The 15,846-nt window shown below is 42.3% G+C and overlaps 1 protein-coding gene across 6 annotated transcripts in view; it reads left to right on the top strand.

Annotated features, from left to right (window-relative positions):
* Positions 1 to 14,496, top strand: part of palm2akap2 (PALM2 and AKAP2 fusion) — a 64,770-nt gene extending 50,274 nt beyond the window's left edge. For 4 of the 6 annotated variants that reach the window (XM_058064546.2, XM_058064551.2, XM_058064550.2 and 1 more), the window contains 8 exons: positions 4,576 to 4,770; positions 7,551 to 7,901; positions 8,103 to 8,201; positions 8,263 to 8,364; positions 8,504 to 9,974; positions 10,048 to 10,226; positions 10,671 to 10,709; positions 12,493 to 14,496. In XM_058064546.2, the coding sequence (XP_057920529.2) occupies positions 4,576 to 4,770; positions 7,551 to 7,901; positions 8,103 to 8,201; positions 8,263 to 8,364; positions 8,504 to 9,974; positions 10,048 to 10,226; positions 10,671 to 10,709; positions 12,493 to 12,621 (2,565 nt within the window). In that variant the 3' untranslated portion in view covers positions 12,622 to 14,496. The remainder of the gene's footprint in view (positions 1 to 4,575; positions 4,771 to 7,550; positions 7,902 to 8,102; positions 8,202 to 8,262; positions 8,365 to 8,503; positions 9,975 to 10,047; positions 10,227 to 10,670; positions 10,710 to 12,492) is intronic. The other 2 variants (XM_058064548.2, XM_058064549.2) reach the window with 2 other exon arrangements.
* Positions 14,497 to 15,846: the final 1,350 nt, after the last annotated feature.

The raw sequence follows: 15,846 nt of genomic DNA, 5'->3' as shown, positions 1-15,846 counted from the left end.
GGGAGGAAAAGGAGGAGGAGATGAAGAAGAGGAAAAGGCTTGGCCAGGGAAAAAGTCCGGCACTCCCACAATCTGGAGCAGGAATGAAGCCAGCCAGGCTGGAGTGAGCAGAGCTGAGGAGAAGCATAAACCTGTAGAATACCAACTTTAGAACAGGAAGTTGATGGATAAAGAGATGACCATGAGATAGACATCCATACGTCTGCTATTGAGGCGGGTGAGTTTCAGAACTTTTCTTAGTATCTCACCACACTGATATTAATAGTGAATACAATTTTGTTTAACATTCAGTTGATTGTGTTAGAAAACAGGAAGTGACATCACAGCTTGTCCAACCGCCTTGAGACAATGTTTAGTCACATCCTGAAATACTTGACGGTCGAGTGGATAGTGCGCAGACCTCACAGCTAGGAGACCAGGGTTCAATTCCACCCTCAGCCATCTCTCCGGGTACTCCGGTTTCCTCCCACATTCCAAAAACATGCTAGGTTAATTGTCGACTCCAAATTGTCCATAGGTATGAATGTGAGTGTGAATGGTTGTTTGTCTATATGTGCCCTGTGGTTGGCTGTCGACCAGTCCAGGGTGTACCCCGCCTCTCGCCCAAAGACAGCTGGGATACGCTCCAGCAATGAAATGAATGAACATTTCATTTAATTGCTGGAAAAACATGACTACACTTTCAATTCAATTGCGTGAACCTGTACCTTTTACAATACACCTCCATTCAGGTCTGTCTTATTCTGTCTTATACGTTGTACCCCTGATATCCCAGGTTGTCTCAGTAGTAATGGATAATGTAAAAAAAAAAAAAACATGAAGGTCAATGTGCGTGTGTGGATGTCTGTGATTGCGTCTTGAATGCGTCACAGTCGGAGAATAAGTATTTCCAGATGATGACAGCCGTGTAGTGAGCCAGCATTTAGACATGAACAGCTGACTCACACATGCCTACATTTGTTTATCGGGCTGTGATTCCTTTCCTACTATATTTTTGTCCTCCGGTTATGCGCCATTTCTTCAAAGTACTGTACCCTCCTCTGTATTTTTAAAAAGATAGATCTTCGATGAAGCGTGGCTGTCTCATGACTATGTGTCTGTTGGATGAATAACACATTTAGATGTTTAACCGGAAAGCACTTTGTGAGTCATGCTCTTTAAAAGATGGTAGTACTTACTCACAAAAGTGTGGTCAAAAACATAATTCTCATTATAACGCTAAGTAGAAATGCTAAAAAAAAAAAGCAGAACTATTAATCTATGATTAATAGATAATTGAATTAACTATTTTGGTATATGAGTGATGGGTTTTTGCTGTTCATTCATTCATTCATTCATTTATTTTCTAACGCTTATCCTCAAGAGGGTCGCAGGGGTGCTGGAGCCTATCCCAGCTGTCTTGGAGTGAGAGGCGGGGTACACCCTATCACAAGGCACATATAGACAAACAACCATTCACACTCACATTCATACCTATGGACAATTAGGAGTCGCCAATTAACCTAGCATGTTTTTGAGTAAAACCCATTTTGATGTAAAAATGCTAATATTTTCTTTAATCTCTGTAGTCATCCATGAAAGAAAACAAGCAAATCAAGATATTCACACACATCAGCTTTGACTTTGAAAAGCCATGATGGACATTGTTGTCTCTTTTCTGACAAACTGTTTGTGTTTGATTCATATTGATTTGTTAATTGATTTTGTTAAAAATCCCATTTTTTATGTGATCGTTCACATTACCAAAAAATACAGCTTTATGGAAGTAAAGTATGGTGCATTTATGGGGAGTTATATCTCGATTTCCACGCTCCTACGTGCTGGCTACATGCAAAATTGAGGAAAATCAAACCTCCAGACAACATGCAAAGCCCCTAGGAGGAAAATTGAGATGCAAATTATATTCTGTGTGAACGCAGCAAAACCTTGCATGCAGACAGGTTGCAAGGGCAAAGCAGAGGAGGAGTTCGTGACCCTTACGTGTATCTCTAGTATGCACGAGTTGCACGCCACACTCACAACCTAAAAGCTACCAATTTGGAGAGCAACGCGCATGTGGGTATCACAAATCACTTTGTCCGTAAGTACGACACACTTGTAACCTGTCTGACTACTGACTACTACTACTGACTGTCAGGCAATGAATTTCCCCAAAATTGTAGAGACCGTCAGGATTAACTCCCGCTTTTGTGGCACATGATAGTTTGCACCTTTTAACTTTTGCAGGTAATGGACAGTGTCCTTCATCACATTCATTATAGCGTCCGAGCTTTGATGTAGCTATGTGTGGAATGTCAGCTCAAACAGAGATACACACCTACTATACAATGACACACACACACAACATCAACATGCACCACATCCACAATGTTTGTGCAAAAGTTACATTGCATATGAGACATTCTTGTCGTCTTGTCCTCGGGCCGTAACAGGATATCCTCTCTCCTCTGTTCAATCCTGTTTGATGGATATTCACTCCTCCTACACATACACACATTCCTGCGCTTTACAACTGGTCAGCCACAGCAAGATAGAAGACTTTGTGTGTGTATAAAAGTCACATGCACTAATAACATCAACGGTGTGGAATCATTTGACTTGTTGATGTGTGTGGGAAAGTGGGGGTGAAAAAAAAAACAACAGCACAGATAAGATAATGAAGGGTACGTTTTTAGGTTGCGGCCATGCTTGGCAATTGTACACTTCTCAATGCATTCGATTATTTAAAAAGTTTTCACCTTTACAGCAGCGACAGTCAGTGTACCCCATTGGGTGTGGTGGCTACACCTCGGTTCAGGACCAGACCTTGGGTCAGGACATAGGGACATTTGTTCCTTTTACACGCCATCAAATTCCATGTTTACATAGCCATAGAACAATATCCTGTATGCCTTGCCTTGAACGGCCAATCAAAATGCTCAAAAATGGCCAGTACTAAAAGGCGCTGTCTTTTGCAAAATGTCTAGAATTGAATGAGTTAAAATAGTTTCCAGTATGAAATGTCATGTGACTCGGCAAAATGGGTCACGAAGATGCCCTTGAGATGGTTTTTTTTTTGTCCTCAATAGAAGAAACAAGCGAGGGTGAGCATCCCGGAGAATGTGGTTGAATAGTATGATCGAGAAAAAGGCTTTTTGTGGAGAGGCAGTTTGGATAATCCACCATGTGACTGCACTGCCCACTGTTTCCTTAATAGTCCCACGGAGGAAGGAAGGCTGAGAGGGAGCCCGGCAGGAAAGCAGGGGGACCAAAAGGGAAAGAAGGGGTGTAACACTGTACTAAATATGTGGTTTTGAGGCGACACCACGTTTGCATGTTATGACTTTTTTTTTTTCGAAACAACAAAATAACCAATATTTCTCAATCTTGTTTAATGAAGCCCTGTGGAATTAGTTTTCAATTACCCTGTACCTTCTAGAGAAAAAGTTTTTTTTTGTTGAAAATTTATTATATTATTATTTATTTATTCTGGTTTATTTTGCTTTTGATTATGTTCTTCAATACTATTTCTATTGTTCAGTGGTTAAACTTACAAAATCAGCAGGGGATCAAATACTGTATTTTCCAGACTTCAAGTTGCACTTTTTTCATAGTTTGGCTGGTCCTGCAATGGACGTGTGAAAATATGTAGAGAATATCACGTAACGTGCTGTCTTTAAGCTAAAGTAGAGGGGTCTTTGTTTTGTGGCGACATCTAGGTTATACGGTATCCGCCTGGATTGAGAAGTGTTGTTTAATTAGAGCACTAATTATGTCCGGCTTCGAAATTGTAGCAAGTGACCAACTGACTCTTTGTAGGTATGAACATTGTGAACATTTAATGTTATCATACATATAAACATTTATTACAGTTACTAATAGTACTAATCAAAAGCCATTTGATTAGTAAATGTCCCATCGTAACAATAAAGATAATTGGGAGGCTGCTCAAAACAAAACAAATATGCAAACAGCTTTTAGTGCAAGGGAAAGTAAAACTGAATTGCAACCCATGAGTGACCCAATTCACTGAGGTGATGCTCATTAAAGCCGCGTACACGTTCAACAGCTGAGCGTACTCGTGGAAGTCAAGCCATCCGAAGAGCGTAAATGTACGAGGCAGTAAAACAAGAAAACCAACAGAGGATTTTGTTTGTGGCCTGTGGTGAATGAAAAGGGTCTACCACCATGGGGCTTCTGTTGGGTCTGGAATGTGTTGGGTCACAAAACCAGAGGGGTACTGGATTTACGGCTGCTTGTTTTTAAGGACAAAACCTCACTCATTAATCATGAGACCTTTTATTTCAACGGTGCCGAAGTCAATTGGCTATACTTTTAATTGCTAAACTACTATCAGTATGTGACGCATTCATACCCAGAGTTCAGTGTGCATTCATGTTAATCATAAGCCAGCGATTCTGAGAAGTCATTGCCAAATATGTGATTTTCAGCTTCATTGTGAGGACAGAACTGGAGTTGGCTCCACTTAGTGGACAGACTGAGCAAAGACATACTCCACACATTTACCATATGCTATCACTGCAATGCAGACCCAGTATGAATGTTTAGCTCATGCATCCTTTTTTCCATTCACAGAAATCCTGGCAGGCACCCGAGGATGTCAGTGGCACAATACCAAAGGAGAGAGCCTTGAAGACTGTCAGTTTCCAGGAATCGGTCAGCATCATAACCGACAGACCGCTCATCATGGAAGTGGAGACCCAGCAGATCCAGCATGGCTGCCTGAGCAGATCCAGCGACCGAGGCCACAATGACAGCGAGGTGGAACAGGTACTGCGTGTTGTATGAACAATGTGTACTTGTGTTTGCAGCTGTTGAAATCAGGGGTGTAACACAACGTCCATAATCCATAAGTGCTTCTGTATTAAAGCCACGGTTTGGTTCATTTAATGTACAGTGCCAAAATGCCAAACAAAACAGCATAGCTTTTGTGTTTTTTTTTTTTAATTTGGCAACCAAAAAATATTTATAATCTAGTTATCCCTTGCTGTAGTGCATTTTTTTCCAAAAAAATATCAGTTTTAAATTAAATTTTTTTTTAAATTTAAATTATTAGTCAAAAAATGTTGAAAGACGTCATATCTGCATTACCGTCACACTGCATGGAGTCATGATAAAGCCCAAAAAAAACCCTGTCTCCTCTCGCTCTGTGTGGAAGTGGTACTTTTTTGGCTTCTCAGGTGGTCCTTCCCAACTCTGTTTCAAACACCTCAAGGTTAGAATAAATAAAATGGAGGCTAACTACTGAGCTGGGACGTTTGTAAAAGGCTCATTGACAAAAAACATCTTCCCAATATCAATTAGTCATATTTACCAGCTGTTGAAAAGTTCCAAACTGCAAGTTTACGTTGTAATATGCTCTCTAAAACTTTGTGGAAGTATCATACAAACAGTTTGACTGGTGCTTGACCACTTATTTTAACTTATCTAGATGTACCAATATTTTATGTGTATAATTTGTCAGAAACCTCCCGTGGGATTTTACATCTAATCTTTTATCGTCAGATGAAAAGAAGCCACACAATCGCTTCCATTAGCCTTCTATATTCTCTATGAAACATTCAGTTGAGAACAGAACACAAAGGTATTTGCAATGTACATGGTGGATACTGACGTTGAACTTCAGAATAAGAGCCTTCTGGGTTTGTAGGGGTCACTCAGCTGGAACAATCTGCTGATTGTCCTTCCCCATCTCTATAAAGTCATTTTGGAGATCCCCCCACAGCATCTCATTTAAGACCAGATCGTATGTGTCTTGGACTAACGAGTCATCAGAAGACGTGTCGCTGGTTTCGGCAGAAAATGAAGAATCACTTGTGTCTGAGGAAGGCGAATCACTGGTGGACAACGTATCGCTGCTGTCCCCCAAAAAGCTCCGATATGCCTGAAAAGGATTGTTCAGTTGGAGCATAGTTCCGTCTCCCATTTCTCCAAAAACGCTGGTCCGCAAACGTTTTTCCCAATAGCCGTGTTCCGGTTCCTGTTTGGTCTCTTTCGGCTTACTGTCGGTTTGGACCTCATTGGTTAAATATTCCACCTGGTCCCAAAGAATCTTGTTTTCATTCCCCTCTGATTTCAGCTTGGCAGAAAGAGCTTCTAATTTTTGTCCTTGACAGCTTATTTGCTCCTTTGCCATTTTGAGCTGAACCTTCAGGTCCTTCACTTGACTCTCCAGAGATGCTTTGTCTCCGTCGCAGAAAACGCTGAGGAGCCTCTGCTTGGCCGAGTGATAGCCGCCAGAGGCTAGTTCCCTCACTCGTGACAACATTTTTTTTGATCTCGCAGAAGAGACGCACTCACATGAGAATGTGGGAAGTACATTTAGATTTTATGCTCTCTACTGATGCTGCAGAGTCAGCCATTACTACAAAAGCGCTCAACTGCTTACAGAGCTGTGATGTCATCTTACAAAGGACATTCCAAACCTTTGTCAGGTCAGGCCTTCTTAGTCCTAGCACCACCATCACACCCTCAAACTTGATTGAGACGAACATAGTGTGTGTATTTCTGTCAGTCACACCTGCACAAAACCTGAACCTCAAGGATTGATTACCGTGGGTATTGTGCTAAAAGAATATTAGGGCTGAAACTGAGACATTCATATTCTTACCCTAAAAGGGCGGATTATCACTCGACTGGAGCCATCTGGTTATTATCTTGCCGTACGTCTGTGAGTTCTTTTTGTAGTTCCCTCCACCAGCATTTCTCTTGGGAAATCGGATCAGGCTTTTCCTCAAAAATCGAATCACTTGACTCCACTGAGAACTTGCATATTACTCGGAACCGACTGCTCTGACGCTGTTGCAGCATATTGTCCTCCATTTTGTCCTCCTCTTCTTTCAGGATGCTCTGATGGTTTTTCATGAAGCTCTTATTTCCTGTTTCCTCTTGGTGTTGAAGCGGTTTGGCCTCATTCTGTGTTGTTTTGCTTCCAAATTTAAACTCATTGGTCAAAAATTCCACCTGGTCCCAGAGAATCTTGTTGTCATTGCCTTCTGACTTCAGCTTGGCAGAGAGATCCGCCAATTTTTGTCCTTGACAGTTGATCTCGTCCCTTGCCAGTTGAAGCTGACTGTTCAGGTCCTTTACCTGATTCTTCAGAGCCCTTTTCTCGTCCTCAAAGAAAACATTGGCAAGCTTCTGCTTTGTCTGATTATACGCGCTAAAGGCTGATTCCTTCACTCGTGACAACATCTTTCATTTATCTCACTTTTGAAATTAACATTGCAACCACAATTACTGCAGCCGGAAGACTGCGATGAGGTCATAGCTTAAAGTCTTTTAATTTCCCAACCTTTGTGAAGTCACAACTTCATCAGTCTGTAGTTTTAGCACCATCACCATGACAATCACTTGCAATGCATTACAGTACACTGTGCAAATATAGCATGGAAAGAACTAGAACGGCTATCTATACGGTTGACTCTACGGCTGGTGTGACAAAAACTAGTCAGATGTTTTGAGACTGTTTTACTGGTTGAACCTTAAAAAAAAAGATTTTCATACAGAAAGGTGTAACAAAATGAAACTTCTATGTGTTCTGTCCATAGGAGATTCGGTACCTGGACCAGGTGCTCGATGCAGCCTCAGAAACACCCACAAATGGAAACTCATACCCCACACCAGTTAGCATAGATGGAAAACATTCCTCTGTGAATATGTCCCATTCGTCCCCTGGATATCACCAGTCCATCACTGTGGAGGGGCAAAGACAAACCACGTTCGTACATCAGGACGACTCCGGTGTAAAAACCAACGGGCATGGGCCGAGGGAGGACTCCAGCCACAGGAGCGCAAAGTTCGAGCTGAGAGCTTTTCAGGAAGACAAACGGCCAGCAAAACTCTTTTCTCCGGGAGAGGAGCAGCATGTCAGAGTGACAAGGAGACGGAATTCCGAGGAGGTAATCATTGGTCAAGTAATCAGCGCTCACAGTTTAAACACGTTACACACAAACTTGTCAAATTTGTCAATAATCAGTGCGGATCTTTGCACACAACCGAACGTTTAGCTCATGCTAACCTGTATTTGTTGCATGGTGGAAGCTTGATATACCATGGAGCTAGACCACTGTGTGGCTTTCATGGTCATTGTTGCGTCACAGGTCCAGGAGTTGGAGCGTGAGCGTCAGGAGCTGATTAGAGATCAGGCCGTGAAGAAAAACCCGGGCATTGCTGAGCGTTGGTGGAACCCTCCGCAAGAGGTAGATCATTATTATCAGACTCATTGATCCGATCGCTGATTGAGTTGTCCGTTCTTCCAAGGTTCCTTTGGAACAACAGCTGGATGCAGAACAGCTTGAATCTCTGAAAAAATACCAGGAGAGAAAACAACAGAGGCAGAATCAAACATATGCATACACGCAGGTAAGAAGATACGCATGGGCAGTAGGCACTTTTGTAGGTTTATGAATTTTATTAGATTATATTATTTGATGGTGAGTTCTCTCTGACTTTCAGTATTCTTTGTTTTTGTTCTCTTTTTGTTCTCTATCCCCATTGACAGCCTCAGGTGACTGGACCGCCCACGTTGGTGACTTTTGACCCGGAGCTAATCAGGAAGGAAGACGTTGTGGACAAAAAGATTGACTTCTCATCTGCCAGGAGGCAATTCCTGCAAGGGGACGTGACCAAGAATTCCATAGCTCCTCACATATACTCCGCCAGACCCTTCTCAAAGTCCGTAGCCAGGACCAACAATGGCAGCAACAACATTGTTACAGAAACCGGAGAGTGTCATGTGACCTGGTATGATGAAGGAGTTCCAGGAGAATTTACGAGTGTTCGAGCTGTCATGACAAATTTAAGCGATGAAGAAGAAGGGAAGAGCCACTTCCATACAGGCTTTCACCCAGAGGAGTCCGACTCGGGACTGGAAGAGTTATCAGTCCGCTCTCAGGATACAACAGTGTTTAGCTTGGATAGTGTATCAGATAGTGGAGCCTCACTCCCCCCGACTCCATTGCCGCTTACGCCGGTGTCGCCACCTACCCCCCAGCCCACTACTCCAGTCAACGGGCGAGCCACTAGCAGTGGAGCTGAGGATGAGCTGGAATATCAGGCGGGAGTACTTGTCCAGAATGTCATCCAAAATGCCCTTTCGACCAATGGAGGTGACTGGCAGTTGTCGCTGTCTAATTTGGATTCTTCACAAATGAGCAGCCCCGTGTCTTCATCCTCTGCTTCAACAAGTAGCCCAGTGCCAGTCTCCTCCTCCCCTCTGTCGTTTGGTGAATCTGATCGTCTCCAGTCACCTGTGTCCTCCAGCTCTTCCAGCGCTGCTACATTTAACCCATCCCCGCAGCCAGACCGGCCACTAGACGCACAGGTTGCTTGCCAAGAGAAGCCGATAGAAACACAAGATGCTCTGCAGCAGCGACACTCACCTAATCCAACTCAGCCTTCGCAACCATCTCCAACATCTCAACCCACCTCTCCACCACGGAGACCCAAAGAGGGAGGACCGAGGATCACAATCCAGTCTTCTTATACCAGAGCTCTTGCTTCGTCAGCCCCGGTTTCTGCTCCAGCTCCAGCTCCAGCTCCATACTCTGTCACAACTGCTTCTGTCCCCAGGCCGCCCCCTGTCTGCCGCCCCCCTTCCCCTCCGAGCCCAGAAAAATCAGAGTTCAGCTACTTCAGTAAGTATTCCGAAGCGGCTGAACTTCGTAGCACGGCAGCAGCAACAAAAGGCCCCGAGGTGGAGGTGGCAAGCGGGCCCTTCCGCCTGCGCTCCAAGAAGCAACGCACGTTGTCCATGATCGAGGAGGAGATCCGAGCAGCTCAGCAGCGAGAGGAAGAACTAAAGAAACAGAGAGAGGCTCAACCGGCTGTTATCCCTCGTGCCGGGAACGCTACCAGCAGCAGTCAAGTTCCTGCGAGAACGGGGATGCGGAAAACCACCATCAACCCGGCAGACAAGCTGAAGAGCAACAGCCTGCCAAGTCGACTCACGCTGACAGCAAGGACAGCACCAGGTTCGTTAGCAGCATGACGTCTGGTTCTAACGATGAAACCCATGCCGTATTTTGTTATATTCTTGTGGCGCAGGAAAGATCGAGAAGGTTCGACCTGCTCCGCCTGTCTCGCCATCGCCTTCAGAAGGAGCCTTGTCTGACGCCGGCAGCGAGGACTCTGGAGGATCACGGCCCAAAAACTTCATGCAGACACTCATGGAAGACTATGAAACACATAAGGTGAAGAGGAGGGAAAAAATGGAGGACAACAGTGTAAGTATTCATCGCACTTCTTTATATACAATATTTATATGCAAAGTGGACAGTTATGTTTACAGTGTGATTATTGTAGTTATGGTTGGTCCTAGAAATGTATTAATAATGAACAACATAAGGTAGGAATAGGAAAGAAGCCAAAATATATGCTTGCTGGTCTGTGTTGGGATTTACTGGAATTTGCCATTTCACTGACTTCACTTTCATTTCCAGTTAGTATGAGCGAATAATTTAGCAAACAAATGGAAAAATTCCAGCCTCAAAACAGGAAATGAAAGTAAAAGTCACAGACACTGCGGATTTCACTCTCATAAATGTGCCGACCTGTTCCTTTGTCTGGATGGATACTGCATATAAGATTGTTGTTGATCATGTTTGATCATGCTGACATCACATGTCTTGACTATATGTACTGTTGCTTCTCTCCTGCTGGTCGCTCAGTATGCCCGTTTGTTGCTGGCTAATGAGGTAACCACTGAGGTACCTGACGCCCCCTCCTCCGAACCTGCTCACTTTTGTTTGCCACCGTTAATGGCAGACCTGGGTCAGACTGAAATGAATGCATTGCAATGTTTATTTGGATCGTTCCCAATAGAATTGACATCTTACAAATGAGTGCAGCAGCGATGTGTTGTTGGGTTACTGTATTTATTTTTAATCGATTTTGCTTGGAGTGAATCCTAAGAGAAACCGATGTCTGGTCCCAGGTCTGTGTGTGATCTATCCAACTGTGGTGTTAACGCTGCATGTGCTTGTCCATGGATTTGGTATGACCTTTGAACTTACCCCAACCCATCATGCACAAAAGAATATGTTGCTTCCCCTGTTGATGTTGAATGCAACAGTAATCTTTAAACGCACCAATCACAAAATAGGAGAAAAACATCTTTTCTGATAATGTACATATACAGTAAAGTCTCGTTATATCGATATTCTCGGGAGTCGGAAAAAATACCGATATAACCGGACTATCCATATATCCGATCCTGCGCCGAACTGCATTAAAAGTGGGCGGATCTTTGATATGGCATGTAATTTTCTCCTTGAGTTCATGGATTGCGTATCTAGCATGCTTTTGTACTACAATAAATTTTGTACTACAGTAAATAAAAATAAACATACGCTGTAGTGATTACCGGTTACCGGGACATAATTCACCCCGGAACATAATTCACCCCGGAACTATCGATAGGGAAGGTGTTGCCACCCGGAAGGGTAGGCGCGAGGGACGGGTGTTTTCCGCTGTGTGTGCTGCACTCTGGTGGTGGAAGTGTGAAAAATAAAGTTGACTGGAAGCAGCCGTTCGCCGTGTTCTTTTTTGGTATTGAAATCCTTAAGCAAAGATTGATTTAAGCTGCTTTTGTATCGATATAAGCAGACCAAATTGGCTGGCGGGAGATGAAAAGGGCATCCTAGTAACCGGATTATCATAATAACCGGGTATCGTACTAACAGAGCTAATTATATCATAAAAGACTAGAAATTTGCCGGGAAATGAAAATAGTATCGTAATAAGTAGTAATTCGTTTTAACCGATATCGATATAACGAGACTTTACTGTACTTCAGAATCTGCAATTTGATGTTGTACAATATGATTCCTACAGTTTTTGGTGCACGTGTGTGTCCTGGCATGTGTGTGTTAACTAAGGGAAGGTGATTGGAGGAAACAAGAGACAGGTCAAACACTGCTCTCTCAAATGAATAAATTATCGCTCTTGAATACGGACTTCTATGAGTAAAAACATGCATATTTAAACAAATTGTACTTACACTTGGCCTAAATCTATCATTTTCAAGCATAACATAGCTAAATCACTCATAACTAAAACTAAAATGCAGTACTGTATTCCGCCTTGGCCACTGAGTGTCGGTAATTGCTCGCTGAGACAGGAACTAAGATTCCCTAGGGAAGACATTTACTGTGACACTGCTCCATATTAAATTCATTATAACTGAATCCTACTTAGTGGGAATTCACTGGAACCAATAAACCGCCAGAAATGAACGAGTGTATAGTGATAATGAGAATAAAGCCAAAGTATTACGAGAACAAATGTGGGGAATTCATGATTTTAAAGTTTGCAGGGGGAAAAAAAAATCAAACAATGTGATATGAAAATGACCATGCATGCCTAAACACAACAGTCTTGAGATCAGCAGGTCACTGTCACTGTGCCCCTAATAGCCCTTCATAGTTTGTATTTATACTGTTCTGCTGTTAAACTAGTGATTTGTACGTATTTTATCTTTAAATTTGACAGGTGTTGGAGGCCACTCGCGTCACCAGGAGGAAAAGCGACATGGCCCTGAAATGGGAAGCCGGTATCTATGCCAATGAGGACGGAGAAGAGGAAGAAGAAGAGGAGGAGGAGGAGGAAGAAGAGGAGTAAAAATAGAATGGCGATGAGGACAGGCAGAGAGGAAGTAGTATTTATTCTACAGATCACATGACCCCCTCTGGTCTGACCAGCGGCGCTCAACAAGGACGATGTGTGATTTTGAACTTGGATTCTGAAGGTATAAATGGCATGTAGTGAGTATGTGAGGCAAACGGAAGGTTGATGCAAGGCACAGCTGAAGGAACTGCAAAGTATTCTTAGGATGTTTTAGAAGCTTGGATTGTATTTTTCATTTGAGGAGTCACCACCAATCATCCTGGAAATGAGTCTGGCTTGTTACTGAGGCCTCATGCGTTCATCATTGCACAAACTACAGGTGGGTTGGTGTCTTATTCCCTAGGTCCCTCCTGGTTTTGCCTCGTTGCCTTAGACTCTTGGGTGCATGATGGTTATTTCATTTTCTAGCCTGCATCTGTAAACGCAGAGACAAGTAGAAAGGTTGGTCAGTGATCACAATTACTGGTGTGTCGTGTTTGTGCAGGGAGCGATATACAGTATATTATAATATCACCCGTCTTTTGTAAGCAGTTGTATTATACGGAGGTAGGACTGTATTTAACATGTATTCCAGTCTATCTAATATTTTGTGACTATTGTGTGATGACAAAAAAAAACTTTTAAAAAGTTGGAAGAGAACCAGTTTGCCTATTTAAGACAAAACGACCGCATTTTCCGGACCTTGAGTCGCATCAGTCAAAAAATATGTCATGAAGAGGATAAATCCAACATCAAGCAGAGACATTTACAGTAAAGTCTCGTTATATCGATATCGGTTAAAACGAATTACTACTTATTACGATACTATTTTCATTTCCCAGCAAATTTCTAGTCTTTTATGATATAATTAGCTCTGTTAGTACGATACCCGGTTATTATGATAATCCGGTTACTACGATGCCCTTTTCATCTCCCGCCAGCCAATTTGGTCTGCTTATATCGATACAAAAGCAGCTTAAATCAATCTTTGCTTAAGGATTTCAATACCAAAAAAGAACACGGCGAACGGCTGCTTCCAGTCAACTTTATTTTTCACACTTCCACCACCAGAGTGCAGCACACACAGCGGAAAACACCCGTCCCTCGCGCCTACCCCTCCGGGTGGCAACACCTTCCCTATCGATAGTTCCGGGGTGAATTATGTCCCGGTAACCGGTAATCACTACAGCGTAAGTTTATTTTTATTTACTGTAGTACAAAATGTATTGTAGTACAAAAGCATGCTAGATACGCAATCCATGAACTCAAGGAGAAAATTACATGCCATATCAAAGATCCGCCCACTTTTAATGCAGTTCGGCGCAGGATCGGATATATGGATAGTCCGGTTATATCGGTATTTTTTCAGACTCCCGAGAATATCGATATAACGAGACTTTACTGTAATTTGAAAAATCACAATAGCACACGGAACAACAGGTGTCCGCTATGTTAAGCAAGTTACTGGAAAGCAGGTTCGCCAAGCTCCCGATCTCTGAACCCACTGATCCTGCAGCACCCTCTTGTGGCTGTTGACAGTAATGTTCCTGCTTGCAGTCAGTATAAAATATGTAAAAAATGTTTAATTATATTTAAGTTGCAGGACTAGTCAAACTATGGGGGGGGGGGGGGGGGGGGGTGCAACACATTGTCCGGAAAATAAGGTATTCAGTTTTATTCTTTTTTTTTCACTGGATGTGGAAGTGTAGGACCAGATTGGCGAAAGAAGGAAACAAAGAGCACAAGGAATGAGTCTGAATTAAGCGTGTTTATATTTTAGTGTGGCTCCAGATTCTAAACCACTTTAACTGAAAAGTAGCAGGATTATTCTACTCTTCGGTCTGCCCCACCCCCGCCCCAGCGTGAGAATGTCAGGAGGATGATGAAACTGTAACCAAAGGTCACCGTTTCCATCTTACCCGTGTATCTTGTCCAAGTGTCCTTCAGCTTGGCACTGACCTGCCTGCTCCAAGGTCACGCTCGACTAAACCCTCAGTGACATACAATGCAAACACAACCTGAGGTAACAACACACGTTTTGTCCAAAAATAACCAGAAGTGAAAGTCAAGTTTAAGTTGTGTGAAGTCCTCATTCACAGAATCCCAGTGATTGTTTTTTTCTATACATTTAATAATATATAAAATGGCTAGTATTTAAATCACAAGTGTCCCTTTTGTTGTGAGATGTTGATGCCATTTGACGCAGGTACAGTGATGACACGAAGCCAGTGTGAAAGGACCGGGAAAATACTGGGAAATGTGTTTTAATGACTGCGCTGATGTGGGATATTCTACTTTTCTATATTAAAACACTCCACAGGATGACTCATTGGCGCTTGGATGGGAGTTTCAGTGACTTCATTTCCGACGCCCAATGAGCAACTAAATCTGCCCTTGTTGCCTTTTGGGCGTCCACATGTCCAATGACACAAACTGACGATATAATTAACACGATGGTGGTTTGAATTCCTGATGCAGAGATGATTTATTTATCATTTGATCATTCTGTGTGTAATAATAATGATGATGCAATGTTATGACACAAATAATGTATAACCTCTGTCCTTATGTTAACCACTTGTATGTTCATATTGTGCTCCATAGCACTTGTACGGCTCACATTTATTGGCTTATTATACATATTATAAATATTTTCTCATTAAATACAAAAAACCTGGAAATAAATTGAGTGGTTTATTTGTGTAACAAATTCTTAACAGGTTTTTTAAATGACAGACACATTTTTCAACTATACTTAGCTGGTTAACGTATATATTATATATCTCTTTGCGAGTTAAAAACAATGCTCTTGCATGCTTTCATGCTCAGTTTTGATTTGAACTGTCAAAAACCTGCAATGAATCATACTGAGGCGTCTTTCTAATGCCACCATTCACCTGGATATGCAATACTGTGTGAATAGGAGATCCATATTTTTAGAGAATATATATAGTTTTGAAACAATGCTTTCAATATCAGTAAAATACTAATTGGTCATGCACTAAATATTATTTAGAGACTTTTCGGGGCGGAGGAATACTGTTTTATACATTATTTAGGTCAATACAGTATTTTGGTTATCCTTATTTTGCTGCACGTGCGTGGCATTTTTTTTTACATATTTAATGTGTATAGAATTGTTTTATTATCCATAATTTTTGTCATACCCATCAGTGTATGTGCCTGCACAGGGCTTTCATTGTGTATGTATGTATGTATTGTTGTTAATTGACTATTGTT

The sequence above is a fragment of the Doryrhamphus excisus genome, linkage group LG10 (assembly GCF_037039965.1).
Source record: "Doryrhamphus excisus strain RoL-2023G ecotype Guam linkage group LG10, RoL_Dexc_Guam_v1.1, whole genome shotgun sequence".
Classification (NCBI taxonomy): domain Eukaryota; kingdom Metazoa; phylum Chordata; class Actinopteri; order Syngnathiformes; family Syngnathidae; genus Doryrhamphus; species Doryrhamphus excisus.
The sequence above is the reverse complement of the archived record's forward strand: the minus strand, read 5'-3'. Positions and strand labels throughout refer to the sequence as shown.